Genomic DNA, 13,873 nt, shown 5'->3' with positions numbered 1-13,873 from the left:
TTTTAAATAGATTTCATCGTTAAAAATATAGAGATGAAATATTTTGTGACATTTCTTTATCGAGCTCTTTTCGTTATCAAACTTGTATAACTTTCAATATAGTATTTGATAATGAATACGAGACGAGACCAGGCCTCATGTACACGTAACTCGATGGCTATTCTAAATCATAATGACACGTCTATGATTGTCGGTCTCTATTTAACGACGGACCACTTACCGATAATACGGAAAGGCAAGTTGCAAAGAGAGATGAGTCTATAAATCTAACCCGATTATCGGCAGGTAGCACGTAACCGTATGCTACGTTTATGACAAATTAATAGACTACCTGTCCTCGTCGGTAACCTGCAATCGCGCGCGCGCGCCTACCAACTACGCAACTTTGCCGGATTTAAGGGCATTTTAACACATTAGCGTCCTGACATCCGGCGCGCGATCGTAAGGATTTATCTCGCCGCTCGCTGCCCCACGGACCGCCATAAAGCGGCTCTCACTTCGTCGTTAGTTTACGGCTCTGTCATGCCAGTAACGCATCGTAATTCCTGATAATCCTCGCGTGTTGTCGTATCTAAGCTTCCATAAGCGCGACACCGATCGGCGGTATTACACAGGTGCTTCGGTATGATGTCGAATGACGATCCTCCAACGGAAGATAGCGTGTCGTATTTATGGCGATTTAGGATCATTCTAGAATAGACTTCGTCTCGTACATCACGAATTTCATCCACCGAAAGAATTTTACAACGTGATAATTTAAAGTTAACGCGATATTTAATTGAAATAAACTTTCTCGAAAAGTCGCCATCGTTATTATAGCAGTCTTTTTCGCTAGCTTAAGATCACTTCCTAAACGATGCCAGTACGTATTATATTACGAATATTTGTGATTATTTGTGATTTTACAGCAGGGTTGGGAACGTTACTCTATAAAAGTAACGCGTTACCGTTACCGTTACTTAAAAAGCTATTAGATATTAGATTATAAAATTATTTAGTAATCAATATTAAATGTAATAATCTATGTTACAATTAAAAACTCTAAATTAGTCACTATATAGCAAGCGCTTTTTATATTAAACTTATTTAATGATTCTAATTTTTTATATTAATATCTTTACTTTTTAATACACTTATCTTTATAGGAATTTAAATTGTAATTTACAAATTTCAATTTTGTCGAAAATTTTTATCGAACATTATTTTTAAATATTGATAAGAGAAATATTGATATTATTAAGAGTGTGATTCCAACATTCACTATCAGTATTGTAAAATCTATAATTTACGTTACTATAGATTTTCAGTACTGGCAGTGACTATCGGAATGCAGCCTATGATAGAAGGCTACAAAATATTTTTCAAAAAATACATCTATCGAATAGAATAAGATAATAAAAACCAAAAAATAACGATAAAAGTAACGGCTAATTCGTTACCGTTACTGTAAAAATGTAACGACGTTACCGTTATCGTTACAGACAGAAAAAAGTAACGATCGTTAACGAGAAAAAGTAACTGTAACGATAACGACGTTACAAGTAACGCGTTACTTCCCAAGCCTGCTTTACAGCTCATAAACTTACATCTAACTAGCGCATTGATCAGAATTATTAATATTCTAGCACGTGCGTATTTTTTTTCAACCGCGTTTCGATTACTATAGCTTATTATAATATAATTATATATCTAAATACTTGTAGCTAATAAATTATGGATTATAACGAGAGCCTCGTAAAATAAATATATGAAAGACTTGAAATAATAAAAAAAATTATTCATTAATACAAAATTTAATATTTTTTTATAAATTTCTCTCCAAGTGATTTATTCTTTTCAGTTAGTAAAATGAAACTATGAAGAGAAAAACGTGTAAAAATTAATATCATCGTATCATTAATTTGTAGCCGTTCAAACGTAAGATCGAAGGAGCCCGTGAATATAGCTCGTTACAAGCTGTTAAAATGAACCGCGATCCCGTTGGTTCAGTTTCGGGCGTATCGATTCATCAAGTACATCTTTAGTCAGTCTCCGCCGTTCGTATATGAAATTAGTGAGACTACGTAGGATGCGAGAAGCGTACGCGTGTAAGCGAAACGATGATAAAGGGAACAAGAGGCTCGAAGACGAGAAGAAAGAGGGACGCGGAGGAGGTTGAGGTTCTCGAGCGAAGAAGCGAGAATCGATCAATCGAGGCCGAGTGACAGGTAACCGGTGGTATCGCGGGCATCGACACGACGACAAGTGCCCTCGCACACCGCCGTTCTCAGTTTTACCTATTGCCTGGAAGGATCTTTGTCCCGATGACGTAGCTTTAGTCACAAGGTGCAACAAGCACGCGTTACAATCGTATGAACGATGATAACTTTATATCGTCGCATGGCTCTCCATCGTGTCGACACGAATCCGAAAGTCGAGCGAAATAAGATTTCAATCCTTTTGTTTCATGGCGTATCAATCTCTTTTTTTTTTTTTTTTTTTTATATCATAAATCGCTACAGTTTATAAAAAATGTTTCAATCTAAAAATATATTCTACAGTTAAGTTAAATTCCATTATACCGAACAATCGGCGCAATTGAGTTTGAAACATTACAACGGCATTGGGTTGCTTGAAAAAAAGTTTACTCATCTCTGTCCGTTGAAACAGTGTCTTATATATACACAGCGTATATTAGAAACAATGTTTGCGTTCGTTAAAGTGAAATCGCGGAAGAAAAATACTGTACGATGAGAAAAGAATTCTTTGTTTGTTGAAAAGTCGAAAATAGATATAAACATAATACATATTAAACGCGGTAAATTGAGACGGCGGTTATTCGTTTCGAAGCACGGTGCCGCCAAAAGGACCTGTTGTTTCCGTGCGCAAAGAGGCAGTTACGCGAGACAAGCCGCGAGCAGATGGATTAATGTAAAGGCGCACGACCCTAACAAGCGAATTATCTCCGAGATATATTGTGCCGCTTCACGGGTGGTTAACTTGGCGCGAACGGTTCCCAAGAGAGAACGAGAGGCAATCTGTACAGTGCCGCTGAAGACACGGAGAGTGGGAATAGAATGGGTGGGAAATAGCGAAACGCGAGAAAAGAGTAAGAGAGGAAAGAGAGACGAAAGGAGACTGCGGCTTGTCTCCTTCCTTCCGTCTCACTCCCATAGTAATGCCTTGTAAGCTCTACTAATCTGCTTACCGGTCGTCTCTCCTGATTTACCGAGATGTTTTCATTGTCTTTGCTGACTTTAGCAGCGGACCATAAAGATCCTCGGGCTAACTTCTCTTTCCGCGCGATTTATCTGTATCTAGGCGTCAAGGTGCTTCTTATAAGAAAGCAATCCGATTCTCCGACACGCATCGACGAGACGCTCCGTTTTCGAAATGCCACTTTCCTCTTAAAAGGCTTCTTTAACCAACAACTTTATACCAATCGTATCGTATTACTTTATCGCAATCATATTGCAAGCTCCGTTAAGGATGAAAGATCGTCCTCGCGCTTTTAAGTTTTCAAAACATTTAGTTGAATGAAATATCGATAAAAAATTTTACACATATTAAATTTTAAATATTAGATAAATTTATTATATCCAATAGTAATATCCGCGATTCGTCGGATCACATTTAACTGCGAATGAAAAGTTTCAATTGTGAGTAAAAGTCACACCGAGACGGCGAGTTTAGTGAACCTTCTCTCGGCAGCGAGATTTTCGGAGGCTGAAAGACACCGCGGGGAATTTGAAATCCGGCCACGACACAAACCGGCCGACTTTTTCTTCGAAGAATAATATTTTCTTACGACGAAGGGGAGAGAAAGGGAGGAAAACACTTCTCTCCTTCTCTCGAGCTATCCGCGCCGATCAATGGTGGAAGAAGCGAATCCGCCCGCGAGTCTCCGCGATGAATTTTTCCGCGGCACGCACCGACGAGCACGGGATTTAATGGCGGGTACGTTGCACCCCGGACATAAATTTCGCGATCAAAGTGCATCGCGTCGTATCGAGGCGAACTTTAAGGATTTTATGTGATTAAGTTCTCCGCCGTTACTCTCCCTAGCTTTTATTCCTCTTCGCTCTCGCTCTCTCTCTCTCTCTCTCTCTCTCTCTATTTTCGTCCCCCGAAAACGCGCCATTCTTCCGCCGCGATCCCTTTCCCTTTTTGCCTCAACCCGCACTTCCTTCGCATGACTTTTTCCACGATTCTTGCGCCCGCATCGATTGCGCTCCCTCTACTATCTTTTAAGCGCGCGCCGCTTCCTAAGTCAGTCGGATGCGACGCCATGGATACCCAGGGCTTTATCGAGTTCGACTCGGGCACAGACGATAAATCCTCCAAGTTTCAAGTATTTTCAAAAAGAATCTATCCTACAAAAATATCTCCGTCGCGCGTCCTCGGTAATAGCGGTACAGGCACTACCGGCAAAGAACGACCGAAAGAGCTGGCTATAAAATACACGTGCGTACCAAGTCTTCGGATCCGTAGCAAACGGGAATTCGAAAAGAGCACGAGGGATGAGAGATGAGAATGCAGCGGCATGCGGATGGCGATGGACGAGAGAGTGAGACTTGGCGAGGGAAGAGAAAGAGAGATAAAACGTCATTTCTCGTAGCCAAGTTGCTGCCAGTTGTTTTCTCGAGGGACAAATTTATCACTGCGTCTCTTGCACGGGCAATTTTGAGAGGTCAAAATCAAAAGTCTCAATGTGACATCTCGTATCGGTATTTCAGCGGTGAATTCAGCGGTCGTCGTTCGAAATCCCGTGGGCATATATGTATATATATATATATATCGCTCAATTAGCGCGGGTCGTCCGATTCCCGCTCTCAACTCGACCTACTTTGGGCAAGGATCTTGACCAAGTTTCTCGTATCCGGAATATCGGAGGCTTCCAACGGCGAAGGGAACGAAGCTCCCGCCGTGAACGACGACGAGAGTACCGCGTAACGAGCACCGTTGTTCCGAATCGAGAGATGTTTTTTTTTTACAACACGGAACGTATTTTTAGTACGCTCATTTTATAGTACCTTTTATATATTTTCAACAATCAACAATTGCAAGGCGAACGTGAGGGAATGCGGAAAAGCTAGCTCTAAGATGAAAATAGTTTGGAAAGCATAAAAAGCTCTCGTATTACAGAATGAGCTTCATATTTTACAGCTTGACATGTACTTTTTTATTTAATAAGCTCAGCTTTTCCCACATTGTACAATATAACAATGTTTTAAATCTCGTTTCATAGAGATCTTAATTAGATCCGAATATACGTGATCTAATAAAATATCGTGTGCGTATAAATTTGGATCTGATTATCTAAGAATATCGAGGATTAAAAAAAAAAAAACATAAGCTGACACATAGAATAATGTATAGCGCTTGTCTTGTCGCGCCTTGCCTTCCATTCGTTTAAGAATTGCGGTTGTTTTAATTTCAAACGTGTGATATATTGTATTTATGTCAGCTCCGAACTTGTCCGAACAGCTCCGATAAAAAAGACAAAACCGTTCACGTACGATAATTCAAGAGACATAAATTTGTAGAATATTGTATAAATTCTTTAGCTGTTTTTTTTTTTCGTAAAATAAACACGAAGTAGATATCTTTAAGCGGCACTATTTATGAACCAACCAGCTATTTATGTATTTCGTTAACGCACAGAAAATATAAGCAATATTTAAATATATAATATAGTAATATATACATGTTAAATACAATATAAATCAATGTCGCGTCTCTTTTTACATATATTTATATAGGAAATTCTCTGTCATTTAACAAGCGTCGAAAATTTCATGAGATCTTCATTTTCTACGAAATTTTCTCAAATTTAATAAGCCCTCAAAATTTAATAAATCACCGATCGAATATTGACTCTAAACGTATTCAAACTAGTATACTTTAGAAAGATTTCCGTAAAGAACGAGTCGATGAGAAATACTGCTCGAAAATTTCCAGGATATGAAATGAGAGGTGCGGGGAAAAACGTAAAAGAGGCAGACCTGTAATTTTTTCGCCTCCGCAAGGGCGACGACGAAAGGACCACGACGCGTATTGTAATTTTCACACGGCCACGAGTCATTCAGAGGCTTCGGAGCGTCCGGCGTCGCGGTCGAAAATTGTGCTAATCCCTTTAAAAACGACCCCCGCCCGCGTCCCGGCAAGTGTGATCGGCCGCCGAGGCGTAAGTAACACAACAGGTAGGTAGGTAGGTAGGTAGGTAGGTAGGTAGGTAGATAGGTAGGTAGGTAGAACGGTGGAGGCCACCGGCAACGCGCACAGGAAGAAGCGAGAAGGAGAGAACGGATGGAAGAACAAAAGCAGCAGCGGAGTCACAGGCTCCACAGGTGCTCTTGCGAGCGGGTTTCCGTCCGTTTGGATAACCGCAGACCAGTCGCCAAGGCGTTAGAGCAAACACCGACCGAGGCGAACTTTCTAACGTTATATCGCCGCCGCTGGTGAATCCCTCTCTATATTCTAGTCCCCTTAAGACTACGTTTTTTCGAGCCGCTCTCTACCTGCCGAGTCGCGTAAAACTGTCTGTAATCTGAAAACGCCACCCTCCCGAAAAGTTTCCTTCTACCTACAACGCGGCTCGTTGAAAATTGTCTAGGCTGGAAGAACAAAGTAGCTATCGCTTTTAGAAAATGCATCTCGATAAAAGTTGATTCCTTTGCCTCTATTATATACTCGGAATAAAGTTGCGCTCTCAAAATAACTGTCATTATTAGCCGAAAAGTTAGTATCTCGAAGAGGTAGTCGTATACGCGAGCATCAGTCCTTCGAGTTTTATCACGCATTGGCATTTATATCTACGAAGGGAGATAGAATATTTTACGCTGCTACTAAAAGGATGCGCCTCGAGGCGGCTTTAAGCATTTTTTTCACTCCGCGTCGCGTTTACCGCTCGACGGCCATTAGCAAGGATTGCCTGGTGGCGCAAGTTCATACAACATCACTTATTAGGAAAAAGAAATTAATTAATAAATAATTTTCGACGCGTAACGGATAACTATTAATTTGTTTGTATTAAATTAATTTTATGACTTTAGTAATAGAGACTTTCGTATAAAATTTTCAAACTCGAAGATAAAATTAAAATAATAAATTAAGAATTAAAAATAGAAAGTAAGTATACGATGTGTAATCTATAACTCACAGAAATTGATAACATTCAGCTTTGAATGAATGGTCATACGTACATTATTTAAAAAATTAAATTCATACACATCCTTTTTTCTAGGTTTAAAAGCGTATTTCTTTGTAATTCTTTATTCGTATTGTTCAAGAGTTCTGTAAAATGGCGCGTGCCGCTCTTCCTGTTCCCTTTTACGCGCTCCGTATTAAGTATGATGCTGGTCCACATCGGAGAAAGGCGGTTATTATCGGACTTTTAACGCGCAACTTAACGATAAGACAAGTATCCAGACGAGAAAGGAGGATGAGAATCGCGACGAGGATCGTTTTACGAGCTCCGATGAACACGGATCAACAATCGGAAGATGATAGCCGTCTCGATGAGCGACAATAAACCGACTTTATTGGGGGGAGAGAGAGAGAGTTACGGAGTAGAATGTCTATCCGAGGAAGTGCGAATGCGTCTCTCGTATAACGGCACCCGCGGCTCTCCTCCACCAGGGTATACCTCGAATCGATGCAGCCGAATAATGCTGGTGGACCAACGCGTCGTCGGAATCTGATTTACAACAAGCTACCCACGACGCCAACGTAAACAGGTACCGGCGCGCGAGCGTGTCGTCGATATATAAATCGCGAGACGTCCTAAGTTTCCGAACGAAAATGGTAATGGCAGTTATGCAATTCGGACACGGCCTGTTCAACGCGATCTACGAATTATACGCGCGCCACTACAATAACGTTTGTCAATTTCGGTGCGAATTTTTCGCAAAGTTTCTCTCGCTCTCGACGTAACAGTAGAACACCGCATTCGCGGCCGTGATATATAGGAGAATTTTCCAACTGGAGTAAACTCGCGCGATATACAGTATTTATCGATCCCCGCTATCGATAAGCTACAATATCTGCACCCACGGAAAAGATTTCCGGATCTAACGCTATTACTCTTCAATCTATCGTAAAATAGGATCGATATAGCGACAATCATATTTATTATTGAAAAAGGAATATTTTAATCTTAAATGGAAAATTCTTAAATCTAGAATAAAATGCTCTTGGTGCTATCCCGTTAATTTTCTCACAAGGATGAAGATGGAAATTTCTAGCGATCTAACATCAAGTTATTCCAAATGCAAGAATATACAAGCTTAGATTTGTACATGTTACTCTTGTCTCAAGATGGTAAGACAATCTTATTTAATTCGAGAGAGAAGAAAAGGAATTATTGATTTAATTTTAAAATTGTTTTTGTTTTATATCGCGTAAGGTTGCGATACGATTAAATATGTGAAGAATATTTTTTGTCTCGTTATCAGAAATACTTTCTGAGAGCATGATGTGTAAAATCAATATAAAAAAACCTTATTGCGATTCATACAGACACTGCGCATTGTTAATTTATTACAATATATGGCAAACAATCTTTTAGATATTGATAACAAATTATTAATCAACAATCAAATCTATCGATAGAAAATTATGACAATGTGAAATGTTGTATCGTCGTGACGAGGAAGGTGAGCGAGAGCATTATTTTGTCGCACAATGCTTGTTATATACAATACATATATTCAATTAATATTTCGACATATGCATTTTTTAAATAAAAAATATATCAGATGAATAATCTATATTTCTGCAGTTTATTTTTTTACACTCATTTTTTTTCACCTACGAAAATATTAGTTGCACCGAAATCGATTGCAAGGATTCACGGAGGTGCGCTTACCATATTTGCATCGTGGATTGTAATTCTGATCGGCGAGATTAAATTTAAATTCGGTGAATTGACCATCGTCAGTGACGCGAGCTGCAACGTCAGGCATCTCGCGTTCGCACGCGAGGCGCGAACGTCGCATTATTTTACATTCCTTGTCGATTTTTACGACGAGACCGCATGTTGTAAAAATCAATAAGGGGGATTCGCATGCGGCGGGGAATCGCGTAGGAGCTATAGGTTCTCTCGCCGTTTTCTCTCTATTACTATTTCGTTATATTATTGACGATAAAATATCCGCGGAAAACAAGGTACCAAGTTTTTACGGTCCGGAACGGCGTGTGCTTATTTACGCCGAAGTAAATTGCACGCAACGCCGTTTGCGATGCCGTTTGTTCGAGATCTTTAATCGAGGACCGAATGCGCGAGCCAACGCGAAAGCATTTCGCGTCATTAATAGTCGCGGGCACGCGGATCGTAAGGAAATGCGTAAATTCATCCGCGATCGTTCCGCGAGTCGCATCGGTCGGCAAATTATGCAAATTATTCTCGGCGCAAGCGTAAACCTCGCTAAACTAGGGTCAAATGCACCGCTTTGGAGGAGCCACACATATATGCGCTTACTCTGGCACTCCGCGAATAAATAACGTACGCCACGACGTCCCGTAAACGTCAATCTCCGTAAAAAGAAATGCACCTTGTCAGCCGGGGTGCCGCAACAACGGCCAACATTTCGGCAAGCGGCCTTTATACGCGGCCGTATCGGGTATTTACGGCCGTAGGTGGAGTAAGTAAGGAGGCCCGCAAGCTTCTACACCATCGTGGCGACAATAGCCGCGACAATACAACCTGTCTCTCCGTCTTGGTACGCGCGAGAATATGGCGTATCCCGTAACGCACGAGGGCCAACGCCGGCCGTTCGCGACGCAGATAAGCGGTGAATCGTATGCGGAGGCACGGAGTGTCGGTGACACTCGAAACTTCAGGGTGACTGAGTCAAGGCTCCCGGCACTTGAGCGCCGGACCGGCCCGGCCTTTCGAGAACCCCATCGCATTGTAAGACTCTCGCCGTCGCTATAGAAAATATAAAACGACTCGTAATTCGCAACGTGAATTTGGAAACCCCTAGTTGACGACAGAAATAAAATATCAATCTTTTAAATTGTTCCATCGCGGGAGATCATCTTCATTTTCTGCATCCTCCCTTCGATAGTTGTTCAATTTTCAGAGCTACAATAATTTTTCTTACAAACGTTAACAAAAGCTGAGTAACACGCGGAATAGAATTTGCAATAAAATCATATCACGCATGCTTTTCTAATTCAATCAGCGAAGCTTCACGATCCGCTTAGTCACGACGAAATGACAACCCGAGAAAAAAGAACGGACGAAGAAGTATGAGCAGGTAAGCCGTTCGAATCGCGATTGGAACGGCGCCAATTCTCCTGCCGTGGGATACGTGGATTTAAAATTCAACTCGATGAAAGACGTTCACCTCCCTCGCGCGCTTTCGGCCGCATCCGACTCGCTAAACTAGTTCGACTCTGTAATATACGCGAGGGCCAAGGTATACATATATCCCAGTTCGCTAACCCAGAGACTTGCCCGTAAGCACTGGCACCCTTTCAAGTTTCGCAGGTTCGGTATCCGTTTAATTTAGCTTCAGCTTTCAATCGGAGTAAGAGTATATTTTTTGATCAAATTTCATTATCACCGGAATAAGACGAGAATAATCAACGAATTCTTAATTCGCGAAAAGGAAAATGAAAAATCTATTATTTTCGTTATACTAATTTCTTACAAAATAATCCATACAATTATGGCAATTTTTAATTTTTCTTTTCTCGAAATTGTCACGTTTACATTCGTTTCATTCGCACAAACAATTAAAGATCATCAATACGCTTAGACATTTATATCAAAGTATGAACGATTCTTTAATAAAATGCAATTTTATATAATAATTTGCGAGACAAGATTTTGAAGTCTCGCTACGATGTATCGAAATTTCTAATTGTCTTTATAATAAACAATTTGTAATGCCGTTAAAATTCTCGCAATTAACTCTACATTTTACGTACGGGATGCAAGTGAGTCAACATTGAAAAAGATCTTCGAAAAACGAAACGTTGAATTATAATTCAGTTTCTAAAGAAATTCGCGATAAACCCGATCGATCCGGAGCCATTTTCTCAGGAAGATACACGACCGGAAGAAATCGCGGACAGCCCGTACGGGGTACGGACGGATGTTTGTTTCCACCAGTATCGAACGCGAGAATCGCCCGCGGGTCGACAAACGGAAGCAGATCGATGGGGCGCAATGGGGCGAGATGACGGGTTAATCGCGAGTTCCTTCGGAAAGCGTCCCCTAGCAATGTCGAGTTCAGTTCACGGATCTTTGTACTGTCGGGGGACACTGTAGGAAGGGGCAAGCGAGGACGTAGTTGACGCGGAAATATCGCCGAGGGTTTCGCTTTTGACAAGACCCCGCGAGGCGTTAAGGACCATCGCTGCGAGTACGAATGCGGATCGCGAGGGTTCCGGATCCTTCCGGTGATCCTGGACAAAATTCATCCTGAACGGTAGACCGGATAACCGGAAACTATACCTAGTTTTTCAAAATCTTCCATAATGTAAATCAACCGTAAGAATATAATTTAATTAATTAAGTTGGAACCAGAAATTCCTTCATTAGCGATAAATTGACAATTGTACACTATATATCTCTCATCTCATAATTTTTCATAAAGATATACAAAATTAGTAGAAAAAAAGATCACACGAGTTATTCGAACGTATGATAATAAGATTTATAATTTGCGGTCACTAAAAATACGCAATTATTATACTACGCTATATTAGGTAATAATTTTAAAGGTATCGATTTTAGATAATTTTAGACTGTGTAATATGTAATAAATTTGATGGTTTATATTACATATGCATGTAATATAGGTGTAGGATGTAGCGTAGAGAGTAATATATTATAAATTTAAGAATATATTAAAGATTACGTAATGTTATCTTCATTTTTTCAAAATTTGTATTTATATCATCGAACCAAAGTATATAATCAATTTTATGAAGTGGAATATCAACGGTATTTAAAAAGTAAAATTTTCTTTATTCCAGAATCACCGTATCAGCAATATCGCATTATTTCACATACGTAAACGATTGAAAAATACCAGAGAAATTAAATATACAAGTGTATCTCGTGTCATTTACAATATTAGTCCCTTCGATATGTCTACTCTTCGATAAATGATGCATTTATTTTTCGTATTATCGGCGCTCCAACAGTACGTCCAATTGCATTAATGCATCCGTATAATCTCTCTACGAAGCTTGGGCTAAATAGAAGGTCGAGCAATATATCTCCGCGCCGTAAATGCCGTGCATTTCGCCCGATTCGTTAACAATTCGAGCAGCTAGTTGCGCGGAAAATAAAGAGATCGCCAAAATATTGTATATGGAAGGAAGATACGCGAAATATCCGAGAGTAAAGCTGTTCGCGAAGAACGAAACGGATCTATCCCTTTAATCTAGCCTTGGACCCAAGTGGTTGCGTCTAACGACGAAGAAATTCTCGCCCTCTTCTCCTTCGTCCCCACTGCAGTCGCCGACTCGAAATGGAACGCGCGAAGAGAGACGTCGCGATTTTAGGAAACCGGAGACGATAAATCTGCGCGCGCGATGTCGCTTTCGCGACTTCCTCCTCGCGAGTTGCAAAAATTCCAAGCGATCGCGGGGGCGGTCGAGAAGCGTCCGTTTATCGACATATCCGTTTGCCTTAACGCACTTATTCGGAAATTCTAAAGGTCAGCCGGAATGAATTGTCTGCATTTGTATAGAAGCCACCATAAATTCGCGCCAAGGAGAACGCGCGAATTTCCGGCATTATTTTTCCTCGGCCATGAGAGACTTCTCAGAGAATATCATCTCTACGTAATCTTTTGGCGAAGTTATCAAACTGGAATTTGGAGACGCGAACGAAATTTCGCGCCGTGCTCCCAATTGTATAAGTTTACCCATAATGACGCAAATTATCCGCAAAAATACCCCCATGAAACGAAAAACGATTCGTGGCTCATTCCCTCGCGATTCTTTCGCGATCTTCCTTCGTAGAGAAAAAAAAAAAGAAGAGAAAAGGGCGTTACGAGAGGGGTGGCAGCAAGGCAGACAGCGCGGCTCGTACACTGACCTTATAACGAACATGTGTGTCCCGTGGTCCCTGGATGGACAGTCATTGGGTCTTACACGGGATGGCTCGTAGTACTCGGACGACGAAGCTTCGAATACGTATGCACGCACGCACGTAACGTTTTTTTTGCACGATCCTGACGCGGTTATCTCGCGACGGTCACGCGTGCGGATTACACGCGTGCGCGCGCCGTGCCGTCGTATGATCCTCGTGGCGTCCGGTCTTGCGATCCTCACCAAAAACTGAACCGATCTCACCGATTCCCGCGATACCTCACGATTTCGCGATCGTCTCGGGTTTCATGCCGATATAACTTTTCCCTTTGTCTCTTCTTCCTCTTCGTCTATATCTCCGTTCGGGGGATACCGTTTGCGCGCAATCGCTTCCTTTCGCGCCGCGTATTGCCGATAAAATAAACTGCCGCGACTCGCGAAGAAACTATCGGAAAGTATCGGAGGACGATGTTGGAAGACGACAATGACGATGACGACAATGATGACGAAAACGAAGATGATGACGACGACGACGGTGTCTCGTGGCGGTGGTCGATAGCGCGGCGCTCTACTGACGTCGCGACGCCTCGTCGTGTCGTGGCCCGCGGCTCCTGCCCGCCCGACCCCCGTGGCGCTCCACGACGCCCTCACTCACTCCGGAACAACCCGGAAACTGACGAACCACCGCCTCCGCCCCCGCAAACTACCCTTATTTCATGCCCCCACTTGCGACACTGCCACCACTACTGCCATCAGCGTCGCCGCCGTCGCCACCGACATCATCGTCGTCGTCGTCGTCGTCGTCGTCGTCGAGACCGCCGCCATCCGAAGGACGATT

At 41.8% G+C, this 13,873-nt stretch overlaps 1 protein-coding gene across 2 annotated transcripts in view; it reads right to left on the bottom strand.

The window, feature by feature from the left end:
• Nucleotides 1-13,564, bottom strand: part of LOC138943573 (fibroblast growth factor 18) — a 111,677-nt gene extending 98,113 nt beyond the window's left edge. Inside the window, exon 1 of one of the 2 annotated variants that reach the window (XM_070314506.1) lies at nt 13,043-13,564. In XM_070314506.1, coding sequence (XP_070170607.1) covers nt 13,043-13,056 — 14 coding nt within the window. In that variant the 5' untranslated portion in view covers nt 13,057-13,564. The remainder of the gene's footprint in view (nt 1-13,042) is intronic. The other variant, XM_070314504.1, reaches the window with a different exon arrangement.
• Nucleotides 13,565-13,873: the final 309 nt, after the last annotated feature.

This window comes from Polyergus mexicanus, unplaced genomic scaffold (assembly GCF_030449975.1).
Source record: "Polyergus mexicanus isolate NDT 795.1 unplaced genomic scaffold, iyPolMexi1.0 SCAF_27, whole genome shotgun sequence".
In the NCBI taxonomy this organism is placed as follows: domain Eukaryota; kingdom Metazoa; phylum Arthropoda; class Insecta; order Hymenoptera; family Formicidae; genus Polyergus; species Polyergus mexicanus.
Note: the sequence above shows the minus strand (reverse complement) of the source record. Positions and strands in the feature narration are given on the sequence as shown.